Source organism: Dioscorea cayenensis, chromosome 19 (assembly GCF_009730915.1).
Source record: "Dioscorea cayenensis subsp. rotundata cultivar TDr96_F1 chromosome 19, TDr96_F1_v2_PseudoChromosome.rev07_lg8_w22 25.fasta, whole genome shotgun sequence".
NCBI lineage: Eukaryota > Viridiplantae > Streptophyta > Magnoliopsida > Dioscoreales > Dioscoreaceae > Dioscorea > Dioscorea cayenensis.
The window spans coordinates 1,137,538-1,162,126 of record NC_052489.1 but is presented as its reverse complement, the minus strand read 5'-3'; the positions used below and the strand labels follow the sequence as shown (position 1 = coordinate 1,162,126).

The window sequence follows — 24,589 nt, the reverse complement described above, 5'->3', positions numbered from 1 at the left end:
TTATTAAATATAAATTATATTAGTTATGATTAGATATTTTTCTAGTACTCTCAAGAAAAAAGACAGAAGCATATATTCGCCACCAAACATAATTAACTTTTAGAACACTTTCATTTGATTGTCTTTAAAAGTTACATATCAACATTGTACTTTGAAAAATATTTAATAATTATTAGTAGTAGCATTGTTAATCTAGTTTCTAGAATTAAACGCTTAATTCAAAATATACCGCATATAAATATCAATAGATTCAATTAATTTCAACATCAACTAATTTCATTAGGATAAGTATATCCAAAATTATAAACCATTTACCAAGCCAATAAAAATTACCTTTTTTAGGATTCTTGTAGTAACTATTTTCTCAAGCATACATAAATACACCCACATGATCATGAACATTTTTATTTTTAAAAAAAGCCCACCCCACACTTTGTTAAATGAAACAGAAACCAAAATAGACATGATATGAAACATGGGACCCAAATAAAATAAATAAAATAAAGTGGGAAACAACCATGCAACATCTCAATGAATTGGTTACACAATTAAACAAGACCAAGGGGTAGTTGAATAGCCTATCAATCCCCACGGATTCCTAATTTTGGATCCACATTTTTGTCATTTATTTAAATTTTATGTCAGACAGCTATTTCAAAGTTGTGTTTATTATTAACAAAATATTTTTTTCTAAAAAAAAATCAAAATTTTAATAAACATGAATTTTATTTTAAAAAAAGATGAATAATTTGTTTCAAATGTGGAATGATTTTTCATTGAAGTAATTCATAAATAAATTTATCCTTTATTATATGAGTTTTATTTTTTTGCAAACACTTGGTTTATTTCCAAAAAGAAGAATATTTCTTAATTCTCTTATTTGCTTGCCAAGCACTACTACTCTTTTCATGCATATAATATGACATAAATAAACCAAAACTATTTAGATCTATACATGTTTATATTCATCATGGAACCATGTATAGCAAATTAGCACCTATTATTTGCACCCACGTTTGTGCTTTTAATTTCTTTAATTTCAATATTCTTCTATCCTTGTTATTTCGTAAATTATTAATCAAAATGCAAATAATTACCAAATAATACTTAGATTATAAATAAATATAATATAATATTAAAATAAAAGTATATTTTATCAATAGAAGTTGTTCTAAATGGCAGAGTCTTCTATTTTTTAAATAAGTAATTTTTTTCAGAAGATGTCTACTTTCTAAAAAAACTTTTATCCGGACTAGTTTAAAACTCGTATCATATTTTTTTTTATACAAATGGATAAACCACTATTTTATTAAAAGAAAAAAATAAAACATGCAGAACAAACTGGAATAAAAAAACTGGACAGAAAAAACACATAGCAGTCTCTCACGAAAAATAAATAGGAAAAAGGAAAAATAGGAAGAAAACATGCTAGAAAGAAACAACAAGAGCCGGGCATGGGAAAGGCAGGGTCCGCGAAGACTATCCTCTGGTAGCAAAGACCAATCCTAGCTAAAAAGAGTAGAAGACTACTCGTATCATTTGCCGGTAGTTGGATATCCAAAAATAAAAAATAAATAAAACATTTATTTTTTTATTTTAAAAATTTAAAATTAATTTTTGAATATAATAAGGAAGTCATACATTCATGTGTCACTCTCAGAGAGAGTCCACGTGGACAGTGATCACCATGGCTTTTCTCTTCTCCACTTCTCTAGTATAAATTCATGGCTGGCCCAATTCCTCCATAGCTCTCCGTTTATTTCTCTTTCTCCGGCGGACGGGAGCTCGGCGTCGTCAGCTCCGGTCACCGGAGGACGGTGTAGAAGAAAGTGCACTGCTTGCCATTTCAATCTCTTCTTCATTTGCTGTACAAATTCATTTAGATTCAAATCAAGGTTGCTCCTTTCTTCTAATTCCTAGCTCTTTATCGTTTTCTAGACAGCGGAGTTCTCTAAAGTTTTGATTTTTAATCTAAATTTCTATTTGGTTTCTCTAATCATGTTGTTCCTTTGATAAAAGGAGGAGTTTTTATGTATTTGCTAATAGTTATGGTTTGTAATGAATCTGACAAAAGAAAGGGAACAAATTTTCATTTTTGATGCATCTGATTGAGCACTCTGTTTGATTAATTATTATTATTATTTTTGTCTTAATAGTTGTTTGTTGTTGTTGATTGATTTGATTTCTCTTTCAACGTCTTTCTCTAATTAATCAGACAAAATAAAAATTAGCTTTCATTTGATGCCCAATCTCACACTCTTTTGGCGATGTATCTGTTTGGGTAGTTTTGTTTGATTTATCTACGTCTTGTTGCTTATTGTTTATATGTTTAACTTGTTGATAAATAGCTACTCCACGGCGATGACTTTGTACTTAAATTATCCTGCTTTGCATATCAAGGAAGCATAAGATTCATCATCTCTATCACTTGCTTTGCTCCCAAATATTTCTTTGTTTTCCTGAATAATTGGGGTGAAATTTCTCTCCTTAGTTGTTGTTGTTTCGATGTCAAACTGTTATCTTGAATGCCGGGTTTACATATTTTTGTTGTTGTGTTATATGAAACAGAATTGTCATTATGGGAGCCTGTGTTTCAACATCGAACAAAAGGCCGAGGACAAGGAAGAGGCTGCTGCGATCGAGAAAATGTCATGGGAGAGTTTCTGCATCATCCATTCCTTGTACACCAAAAGGCAAGTCTGGTAGGAATGGAAATTGCACAGCTGATTTCGCGCTCAGTGAACTTCATGTTGAGACTGCCGGAACAAGTAGCCGTATTTCTGAGGTTTCTAATTTGACTTTTCACCTCACTCAGCTGCAATGGCGTCATACTCAGATGAATGCCAATAGTACATTCACCAAACTCCTACTTTTTTTTTTTTCCGATAATCTTAGGAATGTACAATGTATAAAATCTGCTCTTGCAGGTCTATGCCAAGAGGAAGCATGGTTTGATTCAGTCAGTATTTTGGAGTCTGATTCTGATGATGATTTCAGTAGTGTTCATGGAGGTAAAGTATGTTCGGCATTATCAATATTTATAGTACAAATGATATCAAATTATATCTCTTCTTTAATTTGCTTCAGATGTCTTCCCAATTGTAAGCAATTCAATTGGAGCACAGATGCTACAATATGAGAATGCTTCAAAGTTTGTGGATGCAATTTGTAAGTTAGAGGATTTCTGTGATAAATCTCCAAGGCATTTGGCTGTCGATCAGTTTGCGAAAAGAGATGGTGTGGATGAGTTCAAAGGAGTTGATGGAATCAAAATTATGAATCCACAAGGAAGGAAGAGAGTAGTAGACTCATATAGTAGTACAAAAGACTCTAAAGACGACAAACATGAGGTGGGAGAGAAGTCTCATCCAGTCATTCCCTCTGTCGGAATTAATGACAAAAATCAACATCTTTTCGAGTGCTAGCCCTCCAAGTCAGAAAAGAAAATCAGCAATTATCAAGCTTTCTTATAAGAGAAAATCTTATGGTGGTGATGAAACTACTGAATTCTGTAAGCACTTTATTACTGTTATGTCATATCGGTATCACATTGCATGAATTGATATGCTGAATTGGATCAGGTGCTTCAAAGCGATACTTGTTTCATCCAAGAGCAGGACTTTCGGTTCCGTATTCTCCCGGGGAGGAGCAAACACCTGGATGTTGGTCCATAATTGAACCTTCAACATTCAAACTCCGGGGAGAAAGCTATTTCAGGCATGAACTCTAGCATTTTAAATCACTATAACTATTTTTTTGGTACTTTTCATGTGTTTTCTTTTCACAACTTTGACAATGGTTCAGGGATAAGAAGAAAACTCCTGCTCCAAATCATGTTGCATATCATCCAATTGGTGTAGATTTGTTCACTTGCCCCCGGAAAATACATCACATAGCTCAACACATCGAACTTCCATTTGTCAAAGCGCATGAAAAACTGCCCTCAATCTTGATTGTAAATATTCAGGCATGTTTGATATCGACTTCACCGCTTTATATTTAGTCATTTGTGTAATATTTGTATGCACATCTTTCTGCAACAGCTGCCTACTTATCCTGCTGCAATGTTCCTTGGAGACAGTGATGGTGAAGGAATGAGCCTTGTATTGTATTTCAAACTTTCCGAAGATTATGAGAACGAAGTTTCCGCTCATTTTCAAGATAGCATTGCAGTGAGTTTATTTATTTTTAACTCTCTTTACTAAACTAGATGACCGATATTTCTTACTGTGTTGCAGAAATTTATAAATGATGAAACCGAAAGGATAAAAGGATTCGCAATGGACTCTACTATACCTTATAGAGAAAGATTGAAAATCATTGCCGGCATTGTAAATCCGGAAGATCTTCATTTAAGTTCTGCAGAAAAAAAACTTGTGCATGCTTATAATGAAAAACCCGTACTTTCCCGCCCTCAACATAGTTTTTACCGGGTAAAAACCAATCACTTTAGTTCTTTTCATCGGCATTTCAGTGAACATATGATTAATGCATCTTGCTAAGATCGAACATTGTCTTCGATGTTATTTTCAGGGTCCAAATTACTTTGAGATCGATCTTGATGTTCATCGCTTCAGCTACATATCAAGAAAAGGACTTGAAGCATTTCGAGAGCGATTGAAAAATGGTATTATTGATTGGGGGTTAACAATTCAGGTAAAATAATTCATAGAATTGAAACCGATAATCAATTCGATGTTTGTGATTAATTGCAACTTGTAAAACATAATCAATGCAGGCACAAAAACAAGAGGAATTACCAGAACAAGTTCTTTGCTGTTTGAGATTGAACAAGATTGATTTTGTTGATCATGGACAGATACCGACAATTGTAACATTAGAAGACTGATACTTTTCTTTTGAATTTTTCATGTAATTTATGATCATTCACTTCAAATCCACATACATTGAATAAACTGATTATATTTAATAAAGTGATCATATTTAATATTATGCAAGTGACTTGGTTAGTACCAGCTAACTTTACATGTAAAAGGAAAAGCTCAATTATTATTTTTTTTTAAAAAAGTTTGTGCAATTAATAATCTTTTGATATATTACTATTAGGAGCACTATAGCTCATGTAAGATATTTATGCTATCTCAATTCACACAAAATGATGATATTTATGCTATCTCAATTCACACAAAATGATGATATAAATAGATTGAGGTATTAACTTCTCGTCTGTCTGTGCATTACGATAATGATATGATTTATCTATATTATTGATAAATTATCAAAATAATTGATTATTATCAAATAAAATTTTAAAATAAGGAAAACAATGATTCACAACAATTGCATTTAGATTGTACATAAGAATTTTGTTTTCCTTTTAAAAAAATACACACTAAAGTTATGATTAAATAATATAAATTCATATCTATATTCATTCAAGTTTCAATTATTTTTGCACTAGTTTTACAAGAATATATATATATATATATATATATATATATTGGAAGCTCCTTCTATAAATTTTAATACATAAGTCTCAGAAATTACATACATTAGATGTTGGAGGAGACCCAAAATAGCGCAAATATTTATATTAAAAATTATAATTTAATAAACCTCAAATGCATTATCACTATTGCAAATGATTAATATAATTATAATATTATAATTCAAATAAAATAAACATTACATAAACCACTAAATCTTTATAATTTATTAATTTTAAATACAATTTGAATTTGAATCATGATACCATAAAATTTCAATAGAGGGAAAAGATATAATTAAACAAATAATAAAATAAAAGGAAGAACAAATTCAATAATCTCATATGGGGCATCATTATTAGTAATTTAACAAATTAGTATGAAAAGATCATAATTAGTAGCAATTTAACAAATTAGTATGAAAATATTATGTTTAGCAGGTGCCTCCTGCCAGGGTAGGAGTTAAATAATTTTTTAATAGTTTTTTAAAACTTTTTATAGAGTAAATTTTATATTTTATAAAACTCAAAATTGTTTATACATTGAGAGATATAAATTGATTTAAAAGAAAAATGAATGAATAAGTATTTATGATATAATTTTAAAAAGAAAATAATAATGTATTTTGATGGATCAGTTTATAATAAATAACTTTTTTATAAAACTTTAGTTAATCTTCGACAAATGTTTTTTAATTATTTGTTATATAATTATCTCTACATTAAAAAAATGAATTTGTTTTCATATAAATGCATGTTGATAAATAAAATTAATTTCAACCAATTAAGAGCCGTGATGTTCTATATTTGTTTACATTTTCTGAATATAAAATACATTCATAAAACAAAGTTAAGATTTCAATGCAAAAGCACTCCATTGTTTGGACAAAAAACAAACACAGAGACATATGATTATTATACAACACAATGTTTTTCAATCAGAATGACAATTATGATCATCATACAAGAGAATTCTTTTCAATCCGAACGACAATTATGATAATCATGCAAGATTATGAGAATACTTTTCCATTAGAATGACAATTATGATCATCATACAAGACAATGTTTTTCAATCAGAGATTCAGAATGACAATGTGAAAAATCAAAGTTGTTTTCCTAATCATGAGTTCAATAATCTGACCTATTAAGATGATTCTTTATATGGAAGCTCACAAGCAGCCAATGGGCTTTTCGCCTTCACTTGGCCAAGCATTTCAGCAATTGTTCTGCAACGACACTGATTTCCCGGTCGAATTACATCTCCATACACTGCCATTTCAATTATATCAAGCTCCTTATCTGTCAAAACACGACATACATAATGATAAATAATCGAAGACAAATCTGAAATGCAATTTTTCGTATTAAATGTGTGATACATTGACAATCAATTAGAGAACTCGCAGCGATGACTGCCATTTCAATTATATCAAGCTCCTTATCTGTCAAAAAACGACATACATAACGATAAATCATCGAAGACAAATCTGAAATGCAATTTTTCGTACTAAATGTGTGATACATTGACAATCAATTAGAGAACTCGCAGCGATGACTGCCATTTCAATTATATCAAGCTCCTTATCTGTCAAAAGACGACATACATAACTATAAATCATCAAAGACAAACCTAAAATGCAATTTTTCGTACTAAATGCGTGATACATTGACAATCAATTAGAGAACTCGCAGCGATGACTCGATAATTGTTCAGCTAAACAATTATTAGAGTCAAAACTCAAACTGTCTTGAATTTTCAAATCATTTATAAATGATAAGTCTAAGTTTGAATCAGTAAAAAGCCATGAAAATATGAGCAGGAATTGCAAAGTTATCAGCAGAAAAAGAAGTGAGTTTGAGATCACAAACCGGTGAACTTTATGTCGCAGGAGAAACCTTCCAACTCTTTCTTGTCCATCCACTCCTTATCAGCTTTGTATCTGTTCACCCTTGTTTGGAGAATTTGGCAATTCTCTGCTGTCGACTCTCCACCTTTAACGATGTACATTTTAATTTACAATATCAAATAAGTGCGAATGTCAGATAGGTGTATATATTCACTGAATAGATTGTATGCATCAATGGACATGAATGCATCACATGAACTAACAAGAGTAAACTGTGTGATTTGAGAGTATTAAAGTAAGTGAAGGCCGGATCAATCATAGATGAAAAATTTTCTTAGAGTCACACCATGTCCAGAAAGAAGCACCAAGTTGAAAGTAAGCACGGAGAACACCAAGATGCCAGTTATAATTAAAATTGTCGACATGCAAATAACTATACAAACTTGAACTGCATAGAAGATGAAGACAATCGACAAAATTCAATAAAACTATTATAGGATCAAGCAGAATGTGAAATACAAGAGCTAATCATTTCACTCAGTTATGCACCAATAAATAGAGCACAATGCAAGTATTGAATAAAAAAAAAAAAACCAAATCAATTCAGAAATAAGTAAGCAAACAATGTGTTACTAATTAAACAAGAACAATGATATAATAACATATTCTCATAAGAATAAAAGACATAATTTGATAAGCAATAAGGTAAGAAAGAATCTAAACTGAAAGAAAAAAGAAAAGACAAACACAAAGAAGGGAGTTTTGATGGAAAAAATGGCAATAAATGCAATCACAAACTTCACAACAAAACTATCAACCAAATCCAAAGCTATATGCAATTCAGAAGCAAAGAAATCCATGATCAAAGGAGTGTCCTTTTCAGCAAAATCAACTCTCCAACCAAAATTTAACAAAACCCCAAGAGATTACTCTGAAATCAAGCAAAAAGGAGAGACCTTTAGAGACCTTTAGAGTAGGGAATGATGTGATCATACTCATAACACAGACATCCATGGCAGTTGCAGAAGCGTTTGCAAACAACGTTTCCGGCGGAGTCCTTACGCCACCGCTCCGGGTGGCGCCCCGGCACCACATCCGCTCTTTGCCAGCAGAAAGCCTTCGCCTTTGCATCAAAGAACCTAGGCCTCTCCTTCTCCTCCTGCTCTCCTCCTTTCCTCCGATGCGTCTGCGAAGACGAAGAAGAACTCATCTCTCTCTCTCTCTCTCTCTCCGTCGCCGCCGCTCGCCGGAGTTCCAACTCTCATAAAGAAGAGCTCCTTTATCGGGTTCGGATCGTAGAAGCCAAGATCCAACCCGAAGCTATCGGACTTCTCTAGAAAACCTTATTCGGGTCCGACCCGTTAAGTGACATCGGATTCGGATCCTCTGAGGCTTTCTTCTTATCTCCACCAAAACCAAGCAAAGGGGAAAAAAAGGCACCAACGCCGCCAACGCGCGCGCACTAGCCCTCGTCTCCGATGGCCGCCGCCCGCGCCGTGCTCGCATCCTCGCATGCCGGGCTGCGTGCGCTCGCGCCCTTGCCTTCGAGTTGCTCTGTGCGGTCCTTGTTCCTCCGTGGGTGTGGGTTCTCTCGCTCGCTATCGTCCTACGCTCGCTGCTGCGCTGAGGGGCCCGTGAAGCCGGTGGAAGCAGCGGTGGTGGAGGATCGCTTCGTGGTGACAACCCCGCTTTACTACGTCAATGCGCCACCTCACATGGGCAGTGCGTATACGACGATTGCGGCTGATTCTATCGCTCGCTTCCAGGTATGTTTGGTTTTGCTTTGAAAAGGATGCGAATTTGGATTTTTATTTGGAGATTTTTTACCTGTAGATTGCCTTGGCTTCATCGTCTTTGTATGAATTGATTTTTTTCCTTCTTATGTTCTTGTCCAGTTGTTTGCGTAAAGATGAGAAATTTGGTGATTTCTATTGGTTTGAGAGTAGAGTTGTGTTGTTTTTGGATGTATTGGATGTTAGTTTGTAGGAATATTTGTTCTTGATTTATAGAGAAGTTTCTTGGTTTGTTGGTTTTAATATTGTTTTATCTTCCTTTTGTGTTGAGAATGGATGATTGAATAGTGTTTGCATTTCCTTCCTGTTGAGACAGTTTTATTCTTTGAGCGAACTTATCTATTTTGATCCACTTTAAAAATGGGTGGCGTACACATTAAGTGTTCTTTTTATGTTTAACTATGTGTAACTTCTCAATAGAGTAATATCATGTAAAACTAGAATACTAAGTATCAGTTAACAAGTAGCTTCCTTTTTCCTTGCTTATGTGATAACAATGTGAATTTTGCCATCGCAGAGTTTGATAGTTTGATTGTATGTGTTTACACTTGCATTTTTTTTTGTCTCTTTTGTTGCACCAGAGATTGCTGGGGAAGAGAGTTATATTTGTCACAGGTACAGATGAACATGGGGAGAAAATTGCTGCAGCTGCAGCGACTTGTGGGCATAGCCCCAATGAGCACTGTAACACTATCTCTCATTCGTACCAGTTGCTTTGGAAAGATGTATGGACCTTTTAGTCAACTTTTGAATATCCCTTGGTAAAATATCAGTCTTTATTTAAAGCACACATGCTAAATGTTGTGCACTTTTTTATTCTGCTGTTTGTAGTTGGAGATATCATATGACAAGTTCATTCGCACCACCGATCCTAGTCATGAAGCTGTTGTGAAGGAGTTCTATTCTAAAGTGCTTAACAATGGTGACATATATCGTGCTGACTATGAGGGACTGTATTGTGTGAACTGTGAGGAGTACAAGGTCATTGCATTCATACATCAGTTTCTTAGGTGTGGCTTGTTAATCTATGTTAATCTATTTAACATATGCAAACAAGCATTTATCAATTATCATTGATGTGATGCACTAAATCTTGACTATTGTATGAAAACATGCTAAATATACTTTCATGAAGGCAAGAGAACTCATTAAGCAGTTTGTTATAACTTATTTTACGCTGATTTGTTACTTCTTGTGGTTTGTTTGCTATACATTCTTGATTAAATTCTTGTTCATCCTCTCATTCCTTGCGTGGTCATCCCTGCAGGATGAGAAAGAATTGCTTGAAAACAATTGCTGTCCCATGCACCTAAAACCATGCATCAAAAGGAAGGAGGATAACTTTTTCTTTGCTTTATCAAAATATCAGAAAAGCCTGGAAGACATGTTAGCATGCAATCCAGATTTTGTGAAGCCATCATATCGATTGAATGAGGTGAGTTTCAGAGTCTTACATTCCCAAGATTGGTGGTGTTTACAGGTATTGGTCCGTTGCTAGTTGTCATATTTGTAACAGCTTGTGGTTGGGAATAGTTGGTGTATTAGATGCTAAAAATGATCATAACAGAAATTATTGCCCCATTTTTATATTATTATTTTACATTGACTAAAGTATTGAACTTGACTCTTAAGTCACAACAACCCATGAACGACATCTACAATTCTATGCAAAGTTTTTCCTTAGTGATATATCTTATTATGAAATGACATTAGAGAATGTGTGTGTGTTAATTAAGAGCCTTAACCCTCCCTTTGTTCGCAATTCAAACACCAGTTTTATCAAGAGTTAAAAATCATATGCACTAAAACAATTGTGGACATTCTTATTCTTCACTCTTGCTGTTGTTGACACATCTTCATGCTGTTGATGGGCTTGCAATTTCTAATCAAGATATTGGTTTAGGTGCAAGGCTGGATAAAGAATGGCCTAAGAGATTTCTCTATATCTCGTTCATCCGTGGAATGGGGTATACCTGTGCCAAACGACACCAAGCAGACTATTTATGTCTGGTTTGATGCTTTATTAGGGTAAGAGGGTTTTTATTTCTGCATCTTTAAACTTGAGCAAGGTTATGAAAAGGAAGCATGTGGTTCACTGCTTGTGGGTTCATATTCTTGTTATATGGTAAAAAGCATGTATCCGTATGTATCTCTCATTTGTGCTATAGTTCTACATAGTATCTCTGTTTTTACTGGTTTTCCAGCACTCTGGTTTTTGTTCTCTTCCCAATTCTTCCACTGAAAAGTATCCTTTTTTTCTTTGTACAGATACATTTCAGCATTATTAGAAGAGGGGGAACAACTAACTCTAGAGAAAGCTATTCATTCTGGCTGGCCTGCTTCATTGCACTTAATAGGCAAGGTTTGGCATCAGCATGCTTTTCTTTTGGCAGGCATGAAGGCTTTGGTGGGAAAGTAGCATAGTATATGAACATCACAGTATTAGATCTTTAACATATTTTGTAATGAAGATTCCCTGAATATGTGTTCTATGATGGTTATCAAATGCCCATACATCACCTTTCTATTTTTCCTCTTATTAAGTATTTATTTTGCAAACACCCTTTTTTCGCGTGCTCTTGATGTTTTATTCAGTTCTTAGGCTGCACATTAAGAACTGCCATTGTGAATGATTTCTTTTGTGTTCAACAGGATATATTGAGGTTCCATGCAGTTTATTGGCCCGCAATGTTAATGTCAGCTGGACTAACTCTTCCAAAAATGGTATTTGGCCATGGTTTTCTGACAAAGGTATGATGCTCCGTTTATGCCACCTTTCTTGTGCTTGCCAAATCTATATGTTTCACGGGCTTATGTTTATCAATTAATCCTGACTCCCTATTTAAATGCTTCTGTTTGGAAGTTTTTCTTAGATAGTATAACAAAGTTTTTTTTTTTTCAAATTCTCTAATAATATATAGAGATGAGTTATTTAAAACCAACCACATGCACTGATGTTAGATATATCATATGTAATAGAGTTTTCTTTATTTCATGCAGCACCTTTTTTTTCCTTGAAATTTTAGGATGGAATGAAGATGGGGAAATCATTGGGAAATACAATTGAACCAAATGACTTGGTGAACAGATTTGGACCTGATGCTGTTAGGTATTTTTTCTTAAGGGAAGTAGAGTTTGGGAATGACGGGGACTATTCAGAGGATCGCTTTATCAGCATAGTTAATGCACACTTAGCAAATACAATTGGTATAATTTACTTGCTTAATCCTTTACCATTCTTGTTGTTCATTTTGGTTTCATAATGCCCTTGTGGTTTTATATTTGCACAAATGTTTATTGGTAAACAGGGAACCTTCTCAACCGAACACTTGGACTTCTGAAAAAGAACTGTCAGTCTACTTTGGCTGTTGACTCCACAACTGCGGCAGAAGGGAACCCATTAAAAGATACGATAGAGAAATTGGTATGAAATACTAATATCTCTTTGATATCCTAGTTTCCTAAATAACAAGCCTTATTTTTGCTCTATTATACCAATAAGGCTGTTTAACAAAGTCTTTAAGAACATAATACTTTTTAATAGGTTGAGAAAGCGAGGATCCATTATGAGAGCCTTTTGATATCTTCAGCTTGTGAATCAGTGCTCGAAATTGGCAATGCTGGTAATCTATATATTGATGAGAGAGCTCCGTGGTCTCTTTTCAAGCAAGGTGGTATTAGTTCCGAAATGGCTGCCAAGGTATATATATATTTATCCCATGAAACCAAACTAAAAATTTGATTGATTTTGTCCTTGCTTAATGTTCTATTCTAATTGCAATAAAAAAAAAACATGTAGGATCTTGTGGTTATACTTGAAGCAATGAGAATTATAGCCATTGCATTATCTCCAGTTGCTCCAAGCCTTTGTCTGAGAATATATAAACAACTTGGGTTTTCCGAGGATGAATTCAAAGCAGTCACTTGGGTGTGTGTTCTTCAGTTTATCGAAAGAATTTGATGCTAATTTTGGACAAGTTTGTGATAGACTAAATCTTTATTTATTTATTTTTTTTTTTGCAGAATGATACCAAATGGGGAGGTTTAAGAGCAGGTCAGATCATGGCAGAGCCGAAGCCGGTTTTTGCAAAGATTGAAAACAGAACTGAAGACAAAGATGAAGTTACACCTAAAGTGGTGAAAAATAAGAAAAAGAGTCCTCAAAATCAAGGGCTTGTTGAGGCTTAGATGATTTGTGAACACTGTAAGTTTTTTTTTGTTTTGTACTTGTAATAAATAAATCAATTTATATATGCACTTCTAGACAAATTGTTTGGCAAGGAATTTGAGCTGGTTTTTATTTTGTTATTATTTAAAGATTTTGTATTTGAACAGTTATACAACTTATAGCTTCTGTCAAATAAAAAATATATTATTTTTTATATAAAGGTTGATAAAATTAGGACCGTTACAAATTCATTATGATATTTACGAAGATTACAAAAAGAAGGTAAAAGGACATAGATGGAGAGCAAACCTCTGGTACTAGCCTATGTAGTCAGAACCTGGTTGAATCATATCCTGAAGTATAAGGTAGTGTTTGTTTGGAGGGTTTCTGAGTTACATATAACTTGAGTTACTGGGATTTCTGAAATCCAGTGTTTGATTCACATGATTTAAAAAATCAATGTAACTCATATTACATCCAATGAGGGATTTAGTTTTACGGTCAAATTGGGTGTAAAACCAAATCCCTTATCTTTAAATTTCTTCATATGCATAACTTGTGACCTATATGTGACCAATTAAAGAAAAACAAATATGATTAAACATATATGGATATTTTTTGGAATGAAAAATTATAAAATTTAATAATAAATTTAATAATTACTTTGATAATTAATTTAATAATAAAATTAAGAGTTAAAATGATTAATGCGATAATTAAAATCATTAATAACATGCTAAAAATATATGAAAAAGTTCAAAATACTCTTTTTATTAGGTTAAAAATTAAATTTAAAAATTATAAAATATAATAAAATAAATAAATAAATATACTAATAAATTTAATAACTAATATAATAATAAAATTAATAGTTAAATTAATAAATACGGTACTTAAAATCATTAAAATATTTATAATGTAAAAAAATTTTAATTTCAAATGTATAAATATCTCTTATCAAATACAAAATTCTATAATACAGTATCTACAGTACATCTAACCAAACACTAGATTTGACTGCACTGTATTATAAAATCCATGGATTTTCAGTTACATTGTAACTAGAAATCCACTGTATTTACAGTTACACTGAACCAAACGCCCCCTAAATGATAGCGAAAAAACCGGTGTGAACCATGTGGTTCAACCGCAAAATGGATGAACAGTACCCAGGTTCACTTGGTTGAACCAGACTCAATCTAGTTTTTAAAAATTCATAATGATGTACATGGGTGAATCGAGCCCGGTTTGTATAAAATATTAAAAGTTTAAAACCTAGGTAATCAAAACTCTTAAGTGATGCGCATGAAAACTTTAATAGTCAAAACCTAAAATTTAATATTTTATTTATTTTTTTCAATTGAAAGTTTTTTCAATTTTAATTTATTTAATTTTATGTAATTAGACTTTGTTTTAGAGATGAGATGTGAATTTCTTTATTTGATATATTACATATATTTGGTTTTAAAAAATAACCTATTTTTTAATCTACAATATTTTTATTTTTATTTTTATTTTATAAATTCCGGTAACCATGGTCGAATCTTTCAACCCTTGAACTTTATTCTTACCTCTCTCAACTCTTGAACTTTACACTAGCACAATTCAATGATCCGGTCCGGTTCTGACTACCTAGTTACCAGCTATTATGTTCATTCTAAAATAGGGAAACTTCCATCTATATAGTTTAATTCCTATTCTATTTAGCTCTGCATCAGGTGGTTAATTTGATATAATAAGAACCAAACAATTGGTTAACTCCAACAACTCATTCGGTCTATGAAATCTGCATGCATGACCAAAATGTTCTCAGTTCATCCCAACAGAATACCAACATGTATATATAATTTTTTTTTTTTCTGAAAGGTTTAAGATGGAGCCAACTTCAATCTATCATGAGAAAGTTGTTCAAAGCTCATTACAATCTTATTCTGAAATGTACAGTCTGTGTGAAGATCCAAAATCAGAATCAAGAAGCATGGCCAATGCATTCATTCAATGCCTACAATTTTTGTTTTTTTCAGTTATCATTTGTCCTGTATGACAGTATCAATCACCACAAACTGTATCACTCTAAACATTTTTAAGTTAAAAGGACGGCAACATTACCCGACGGATACCTTTGCCTCCGGCATTGTCGTGTTGTTCTTCTCCCCCACCCGACCATGCACGTACCATTTGCTTCAACTTCTGTACTCGAAGGTTGTACCGGTGGCGGGCTAACAGGAGGATTCTCCACCACAGTGACTGCCACATTTCTTGTTCGTCGTCTTCCCCTCCCTTGGCCGGTGCCACGCCTTGACAAACCCATTGGCCATGGCATGCCTGCAGCTCTCATCATTGCCCCAATAGTTTGAAGATCCTCAATCACTTCATGCCTTGACAATGATACAAGGCCAGGAAGTATGTCTTTCTGAAAGTCTTTTTGCCGTCGCCTCCTCGCATGGCCTCTCCGAGGCCTGGTGAATAGTAGTGAAGCAGCATTTGCTTCCCCGTCTTTAGGATTATCTGGTTGTTCCATTGGTTTACACCACTGGGTGTACTCTTCCACCTTCACCTCTTCAAGCTTTAGGGTCATGGACTCGAACGAATCCAACTCATCGTCTTCATGACATCTTGATCCTGCATTCTCCGCAATGGATGAAACCACCTCGGCAAACCAATCCAAGGAATGGCATGAACCTGGTGACAATTGGCATGAAGATGCATCCTTCATATAGCCGCATGTATCAGACAACAGAAAGATGATATTCTCTGCAGCATTTCTAATAATAGGATCATTAAACAAGTCCTTTTCCAGTGAACCATTTGTTTTTGAATATGGGATTTCAACTGGTATTCCCAAATGTCCCGAAGGAGTGCCATCGTCTTCCAGATGATTGTTCGGTGCTTCCAGATCAATACCAGTAGTAGTTTTTGCAGGAAAAGATACCACAATAGTGCTTTCAGGTGGAACTTTGCTGATGTGTCCGGCAGCACCAGTTCCGGAGAACAAATCACTCATATATGCTCGCTTTTTAGAATTGCGATCTTCAGTACAGCCATCTATTTGCTTGTGCTTACTGTTAACAGATAAAGACAGTTTTTCACGTGAATTAAGGACTGGATTCGATAGATTTGCTTGAATTTGATCGGTAACTGAAAACCCGAGTATCCTTTTACTGCTCGGATCATCAGACACTTCATTTATCTGAAATCTTCTTTCCTTGACCCCCACAGCTGAAACCGAGTCCAGGAAAGTAGACATATGAGATCTTTCCCTCTCTTGTCCCCATTCAAATTTTGGAGCAACCATACCTCCAGAAGAAGATGCATACGTATAAAACTCTGCATGTTTTCCGTCAACTGACCTCATAGACGGTGGTTTTGCTCCAAGCCAAGATATAACACCTGAGGATTCGTCATGCCTCCACTCAATGCCACTAATTGTTTTATCTTGTTGGTTTGCATTTGAAGATTTCATGTCTTTCGATCCCAAGCCGTTATACAGCTTTCGGGGTCCATGAAATTCAGAATTTCCATAAGTTAAATCATCACCAGTTTTGAGGTTTGGCTTGCCCAAAGTGAATGATGTGGGAAAAAGATGTGAAGCAGAAATAGAATCTGACTGAGAACCATTATGGAAACCATTTGAGTAAATGTCCTGAGTCTTTCCATTCTGAGTCCTCGATTTGGAATTCCTATTATGCATACCGGTTGCTGAAGAACCTGTAAAACAAGGAAGAGCTTGAACTGCAATGGGGACGTGGGTTATACCATTTGATGGTTTTCTGGAGCTTGGAACTAGTTGAGATGAAGAAATTAGATAATCTGTTGGAGGAACTGAAAATGGATGCACTGTTTGAGGGGTCGATCTCGAATAGCTTGAATTTGTGAATTGAGGGCCTCTTTCAGAGCATTCAGGAAAATAAGTCGGTTTTTCTCCAAGCCACTTTTCTCTTCTACATTGATCACTTTGATTATTTTCATACAACTTCTTAGGCTTCGATGGTGATATGAGATCTCTCTCACTGCAGAGGCTTGGACTAAAATAACTACCAGTGCTTCTACTTTGCCCTGAAAAATTAACGCAAGATGCATGAGGAAATCAGTACAAATAATGAAATTTAATTCAATGGTATGCAGAGATGACCAAATCCACTCGAGCACAAGAAGCATTATTGGACAAAGAGTAAACTATCATTAATTACTAGACCCTCTAGACTTTTTATACTAGAATCTAACCCGCGCCATGCATTGAACGAAATGAAACCTTCCTGGAATTCAGTGGTTCCAGCAACAATGAGATGCATGCTTGAATGGAAAAGATCTGTTAATCTGTTTACAATCAAACTCTAAACTATCATTAGGAGCCAAATGAACACAACGTTGTTAAAACAAAATAACCAAATAGAGAAGTCTTACCCGCTTCACTGTTAAAGAGTGGCAATTCCCTTTTAACTTCCTCATTAGCATGGAAGAAGTTCAATCTTGTTCCTTCATTTCCATGCTTGTCTTTGAAGAAACCTCTCTCATGGCCAAGGAAATTTGTGCGTGATCTTGTTGAATTCTGATGCTCCTGAATCTTTTCATTGTAACTTTTTGTGTCAAAGAAATCACTCGAAGCCAGATTAGGTGCTTCCTTAGCACATGAACCTTTGAATCGTTCATTCCCGTCAGATAATCTTTGAGTGAATAGAGAATTTTGTGAATATGGTTGCAAGCAAACTCCAATAGCACTAGGATCCTTACCAACACTGAGAGTCAGCTTCACATCGTTTTCAGGGAAAAGGTCACTGCCTTTGTTATGAGAATTTACAACACTAGTCGATGATCCTATATTTCCTATTTCAACATTTTCAGTATCTTCACAGTCAATATATACATCAGCAGGAAGTTCCAGATCAATCATTCTCTTTGGATATCTTGCAATCTTTGAACCTGATGATTCACCATCCTTCACTGAAACTCGATTTGCCTTTGGAATTGAAGATGCTGGACTTGTCTGCGCACCATTCTCCTTCAAAAAGTTCAAAGGGATCCTCATATTGTCATTATCCATGGGCGCCACCCCCTCATAATGGTTGCTTACTTCACGCAAATGGTACATCTGCGCCACATGTTTTGTAACTTCTGCTGGCATTTGAGATGGATATAAAGTTGACCGGGATGCATCAATCGGTACCGAACCATTGGTTAATTCTTTCATTTTTAGTTCCTTCATCAGGTCCTTTTGTATCCTATAAAGACGGTGAAGCTCATATACCTGCATAACAAGTTCACAAACACAATTAGACATACTAACAACAAAAATCATCGTTGACTAACAAACAAAACCCATAATCAACAAGATATAAAGTTAGGTGATTGCTTGCATCAAAATTACAACCCCTATTACCTGTTTTTTGAACACGGAATCATGTTCAAGAATTGTCCTTTTAACAATCTCCATATCATGGTTCAAATGGCCCTTCACAGGCTCTGGCAAGAGACCACCATGGAGGTGCCCATTTAAATTTCGATCATAAAACGGAAACCACCCACTACTTACACCCTCATTAGGATCCCTCATGGTGTAATATCCTGGAAGGTAGCTTTCACAATGCACTTTGGTCCCCATTCCTAGCAAGGGAAATTCACAAAATTTATTTCTTTAAGCAATCCAAAGATATCTAAAGAAAGCTATTAAGTCTCCACCTTTGACAGAAGTGAAGATACAGGATATCAAATAATAACTCTGCGAAAACAAGATCTCAGCAGATATTAAAGAACCGATTTTGCTAATGAATACAAGACTTTTTTTACACTCTAAAGCTTTTTATCATTACCGTAAATCTGTTTACCTTCATACATAAAAAACTATATACATAAAAAGTTAAAAGTTAAAAAGAAAAAAACACACCAATTGATATTGATGAATAAGACTGATTTGGCACGCATCATATTCGTCTATGTCTGATAAAAGATGCAATCTATTCTTAATATATCTGATCTTCACAAGGTTTTGCATTTGCAAATGAGTTTATTAAGTCTTTCCCAGGATGACTGAGGCTAAGAAACAACATAACTTTATGCTAGTCAAGTTATCAACCTAGTATTCTCATCCAACAACAACTCTAACCAAAGGAACTCAACCCAGAAATAAACAATCTTTGAATTTACTGCTCAACATGACATTTGATAAGCCGTTGTCAGGACGGTCAAAAGCATCTGTTTCTCTCTTTTACAAAGTCTTTCTGGTCTGTGAACCAAGCATAGTATCCAATGCACAAACCTAATAAATATCAACAATGCAATACCAGCAGAACAGGAAGCTAACTCAAAGGATTAATTGCTACAAAAATGTAAATTAAGATAAATGAAACTTCAACAAAGAGAACCCAAGTTCCACAAATGTAATAATGAAGTAATACCACTTCAGGAAGGAAGCAGCGAGCAACTCTTATTAAACCATGAAGGCATGATTGACTGAGTTCATGAAGAAAATTACATGAAAAAACTGAAGCAGGTCACAACAAAAAAGAGTACCACTTGCCAAAATTGTGTACAATTATGGAGCTCAACAAAACAAGCAGTTGGAGCTATCCAATGCAGCATATACTAGCCAACAGTAAAACATATGCTCTTGAAGTTTTCACTCAAAACCAAACCCTAAAATGCACAGCCATAGTGAGACCTAATCACCGGAATCCCAAATGAAAATACATAAACAATGATGAGATGAATCATATCAATAGAATTAAGACAAATGAGCCTAATAATCAATCACCCAAAACCAAACTATGACATACATTAAAAAAGGGAATCTAATTTTAAGATGCCAAAGGGAAAGGAGAAAGCAAACAACCAGTATGGAAATCTCAGATAAATCAGAATTGAATCCAAAATGCATAGCAGCTGTAATTCCCAAACAGGGCAGAAACAAAAAAAAAATGGCAACAATTCAAACTCAGGCCAGAACTACAATGACATAGATTCCAAACACACAATCAATGAATCACAGCAACAGCCCTACAATTACTCATACAGCAGCCATTAACTTTCCCAAAAAAGAAAGAAGAAAAAAAACTAAAGCAGTAACTAGACTTAGATAAATAACCCAAAATCTCAAAATTCATCCAAGATCCCAATCTCTAAATTACAAAACCACCAACAAATTACAACACAAATCAAATCACCAAAAAATCCCACCTTTAAGCCATAACAAAACCAAGGAACACGCAACCTAATCCACAAAACAAAAAATAAAATAAAATAAAATAAAGAGGCAAAGGAGAACAAAGTTGAAAAGAAAGATCACCTCAGGCCAAATCCCATCTCACAAACTGCATATGCAAATCAGATTAGTAACACCCATAAAAATCCAAACTTTCCACCATGCAAGTACCCCCCCAAAGGAGCAAAAGCAGCCAGAAAGGACCAGAAGAAGACCAGCCAAGTGGTTAAAGTACACAAAGGTGGGAAATTTAAGGCAATAAGAAGAACAAAAACACAACAGAGAGTGAGATGGCAGCAGCAATGAAGAAAAGTCCTATGGATGAAAGAGGAGAAGAAGGAGAAGGAGATTGTCAAGAGATTGAGAGGCTTTCGATCTGCTGGGCCAGAGGAGCGAGAAAGAGAGAGAGATGGGATCCCAGATAAGAAAATCTCCACAAGAACAAAAGGACTCTTCTAAGAACAGTGACATGAATTTTGTCAACATCTGGTCCTTTTTATTCCTCTCTCTTTCCTTTGGTTTTCCCTTCTTTTTTATTTTTTTTTTTAATTTTTTAATTTTTAAGAAAATATTTATTATTTATTATTTATTATTTATTTTGTGTGTTTCTCTAATAAATAAATGAAAAAAAAATAAATAATTTGTGGTTTTTTTTCCTCCCTCTAACATTGTCTGAATAATAATAAGTTAAAAAATGTGTCTTTCTTTATACACACACACATATATATTTTAATAAAGTTTTGGGATTCCATCTTCCTCTCTCTAGATTTAAGATTGAGGAGAGAGAAGGAGATAAATTTAAATATATTAATAAATAAATAAAAGGAATTTAAGACTTTTTCTCTCTCTCTCTCTCTCTCTCTCTACATATATGGTATAATTTTTGTGGATGTCATTTGTATAATTGTATTAATTAATTTTGAAAAAATAAATAAATATTTATGTACAAAAATTAAAAGGAATTTGTCTTTTCTCTCTCTCTCTCATACACACACATTAAAAACACATGAAAGATCTCATACAACTACTTTTACTCAGTCACCCTTCTTTTGATGTCCTTTGTGTTAATTAATTGGTATAACTTCAAGGGTGCTTTGGTAATTATGCATTTTAAGGATTATGAGGTTTTGTGGGGGGTTTGATGTAAAAAAAACCCAACACATGGATATCTTTTCTTTATTTGAATATTATATATTTATATGTTTGTTTTTCTCAGATTGGTTCAAAGAATGAGGAAAGGGATGCTGTGGGTCCCACTTGGGGATGAATGTGATGTCCTTTATGCAAAGGATAGGTTTTTATATTTTTATTTTTATTTATTTAATTAATAATAATTATTATTATTATTGATTTTTTTTATTGTTTAGAGAAAAATTTCATTTATGCCCTTTACAAAAGTATCTAAGTTATGGACATAAATATTCCCCTTAAAGATCATGCTATTGCATATCCTTCATTTAAAAATAAAAACACACTATTTACAAAATACTTGTTTTTTAAAATTATAGTGGTTTATATTTTTTAAATCATCATAATAAAAAAATAAAATAAAACTGTGATATCTTTCTAAAGGAGTGTCCAGTGAGGTACTTTAAAAGTTTTATAAGGATTCGAACTCAAAATCATTTACTTACATGATCAGAGTTTTTATCATTTGAACCAACTAACTCTTGTTAGTAAAACAACTATTTTTGTATGCTTACGCGCATAAGCATAAAATATATATATATGTCAAGTATCTTATTAAAGTTGAAATGACATTTATGCATTTCTATTATCAAGAATGTTTTTCACAAAAAAAATAACAAATTATTTATTTATTTATTTACACAATTCAATTACATTATCAATGAATCCATGAGTGAATCTCTGAGCTCAAATAATGGCTTTGATTTGTTCATAGATATTAATTTGTTTTCCAACATTAAAAAAAAATTGTGATTTTCTTTGGGCTGATTTATTGAAATATTTATAAAATTTCAATGTCCATTAAATTACAATGTCTCAAATTGTCAAATTGGGCACCAAATTGACCATGACTTACAATTTTTGGAAGATTTTTATGGTCACAATAACAATCTAGATTATTTTGGTCAAATTCAAATGTTAATTGGATTTCAATTGAAAATTTTAGCATTATTAAAATTACAATAAATCATCAACCACCTATATTTACTTTTATACCCTTGTAAGATCAAGATTTTTACAAACATACCCTTTACAAGTCATATCTCAAGGCATTAATAACACACTTAATTTTACATAAATACCCTTTAATAAACAAATAATCACCACTGTCACAAGTGTTGGTTATACGTATGTATATATTAGGAAAAATTTTTCCTATTTTGTTTTTTCTATGGTATCATGTGAGTCCAGCTGTGATGAGCTTGTTATAGAAATAACTTCAATTGTGAATGAGGACCTTGCATTTATATCTATTAAAAGAAATGAGTTGCATAAAAACCCTAATTTTGAAAAAAAACATTTTATGATACTAACCATATCAAAAATTCCCATTTTCATGTGAGACCATAACTCCATCTTGACAACTTTTGAAGAGAAATCTACCAAACACTACTCTCTCATTGTGGTCCGTTTTTAACTAGTATTAGTATATTATTATTTTTAGTATTTAATATCTTATTTTATATGTTCAAATTTGTTTCCGAGCTCTTTACACACACCGTCTGTCACGTTATAGAAACAGGCCATAACCGAAGTCAAAACTTTAACCACAAGACAAGAGATGCTTAATCCAGAATATGAGAAATTATATCCCAAAGTAAATAAATAAACAAATAATATGATAAAATTATCTTTTATGCCAACAATCTCTTAATCTACTGGTACTGAGTTTTCAGTATAATGTGTTCATGCCTTTTTAAAGAAATGAGTTTAAACCTCAGCTTATATAAAATGATGACACATGCGTATTAAGATATTAACTTCACGCTTAAGCATACCCATCATACGTGATTTGTCTATATTTTATTAAAAAAAATTACTACTTACCATTTAACTCCACTTCATACTAATGTTATTGATGTTATTTTTATTTTTGTTTTTATTTTTTTTATAGAGAAGTTTGGTTGATGAATGAATGAATGAAGGAGGAATTGGTAGGCAATTAATTTAATTCCAGGTCTTTTTAGGACCATTCATGGAGATAAAATTAGTGATAAGTTCCACCTGTGATCTATCAAATCATGCTTTTATATCAAATTGAATGAACTTTGAAAACTATGTACAATTATTGACATTGGATGCATTTTCTTCTGTTTCAATCAATAGAAAGTACATGAAAGAGAGTTTATTCATTGGGAAAAGGTTATACTTGACATTTCATCTATTTCATGATAATAAATACTTATTTTACATAGTTTAATATATATATATATATATATATTAAAAAAATTCAACATTTGGAGTTATATTAAGAACAATAAAATAAAAAGGGTGAATATGTAATTTCATAGATTTTTGAGGGTATATACATGTGCAAAAACCCTCTTTAAAATGACAAAATGAAACCATAAAAACAAAATTTGAATACTGATTATTTCCTTTTTTTTAATTTTTTTCTCATTAATAAAATTTAAAGCTTCAATCTGAAAATTGAGGCATATTAAATAATTGGCTGGATTAAATAATGGTATTACTTGGTAAACGTTAGTGTCAAACTCGTAATTTTAGAGGATTTTCAAGTCTAATTTCGATTTCCGTGAACTCCGTACGATGATGGATCCCAGGAATAAAAATGACCGTTGGATCTTGCGGCGAGAAATGTTGCAATCTCGAGGCAGATCTTGGTCTTCTTTTTGTCCAAACAGCCCTCGTTTTTCGAATTAAAATTACAAGGCTTTCAATTTGACGATAATGCCCCTGGCTTTTGTCCTTTTCCGGACATTCGTAATCATGTGACTAGTAATTGGCCATTAAAATTAAAACAGACAAATTCCCACAAATAACCTCCACAAAGAGCATTTGTATTTACATATACTAATAAATGTGGTCAAAGTCAACTTTTTTTTTTAAAATAAATTTTGTTCACCAATTTTTTTTTTTCCAATAAAAAAAAATATTTCTCCTCTCATCATTTTCAACATATGAATGAATAAAAAAACTAAAACTAAA

General features: G+C 33.3%; 4 protein-coding genes across 7 annotated transcripts; 2 read left to right on the top strand and 2 right to left on the bottom strand.

Annotated features, from left to right (window-relative positions):
* The first annotated feature begins 1,725 nt into the window (after positions 1–1,725).
* Positions 1,726–4,953, top strand: LOC120249460. Its single transcript, XM_039257972.1, is given in 11 exon segments — positions 1,726–1,895; positions 2,569–2,849; positions 2,928–3,011; positions 3,088–3,367; positions 3,369–3,511; positions 3,582–3,717; positions 3,805–3,967; positions 4,044–4,172; positions 4,239–4,433; positions 4,534–4,656; positions 4,739–4,953. Coding segments are annotated over 10 exon segments (1,635 nt in total). The 5' UTR covers positions 1,726–1,895; positions 2,569–2,578; the 3' UTR covers positions 4,850–4,953.
* LOC120249459 lies at positions 4,459–8,659 on the bottom strand. 4 transcript variants are annotated; one of them, XM_039257970.1, is made up of 4 exons: positions 8,263–8,659; positions 7,319–7,441; positions 6,591–6,748; positions 4,459–4,577 (listed from the first exon to the last, which is right to left on the bottom strand). In XM_039257970.1, exons 1-3 carry the CDS (start codon positions 8,504–8,506, stop codon positions 6,594–6,596), a joined length of 522 nt encoding a protein of 173 aa, XP_039113904.1. In that variant the 5' UTR covers positions 8,507–8,659; the 3' UTR covers positions 4,459–4,577; positions 6,591–6,593. The 4 variants fall into 4 exon arrangements, 3 of the variants coding, with proteins under 3 accessions (XP_039113904.1, XP_039113903.1, XP_039113905.1); XR_005532845.1 differs by lacking the exon at positions 4,459–4,577 and adding an exon at positions 6,829–7,034 and having other exon boundaries at positions 6,667–6,748; XM_039257969.1 differs by lacking the exon at positions 4,459–4,577 and having other exon boundaries at positions 6,447–6,748.
* A 75-nt stretch (positions 8,660–8,734) lies between these two features.
* On the top strand, positions 8,735–13,397 carry LOC120249458 (methionine--tRNA ligase, chloroplastic/mitochondrial). Its single transcript, XM_039257968.1, has 12 exons — positions 8,735–9,062; positions 9,671–9,814; positions 9,921–10,070; positions 10,357–10,524; positions 10,993–11,117; positions 11,358–11,451; positions 11,742–11,840; positions 12,116–12,296; positions 12,398–12,513; positions 12,634–12,789; positions 12,889–13,017; positions 13,113–13,397. The coding sequence occupies exons 1-12, from the start codon at positions 8,775–8,777 to the stop codon at positions 13,275–13,277; spliced, it is 1,815 nt and encodes a 604-aa protein (XP_039113902.1). The 5' UTR covers positions 8,735–8,774; the 3' UTR covers positions 13,278–13,397.
* Positions 13,398–15,223: 1,826 nt separating this feature from the next.
* Positions 15,224–20,904, bottom strand: LOC120249570. Its single transcript, XM_039258124.1, has 4 exons — positions 20,537–20,904; positions 18,635–18,858; positions 17,662–18,502; positions 15,224–17,313 (listed from the first exon to the last, which is right to left on the bottom strand). Exons 2-4 carry the CDS (start codon positions 18,854–18,856, stop codon positions 15,341–15,343), a joined length of 3,036 nt encoding a protein of 1,011 aa, XP_039114058.1. The 5' UTR covers positions 18,857–18,858; positions 20,537–20,904; the 3' UTR covers positions 15,224–15,340.
* Positions 20,905–24,589: the final 3,685 nt, after the last annotated feature.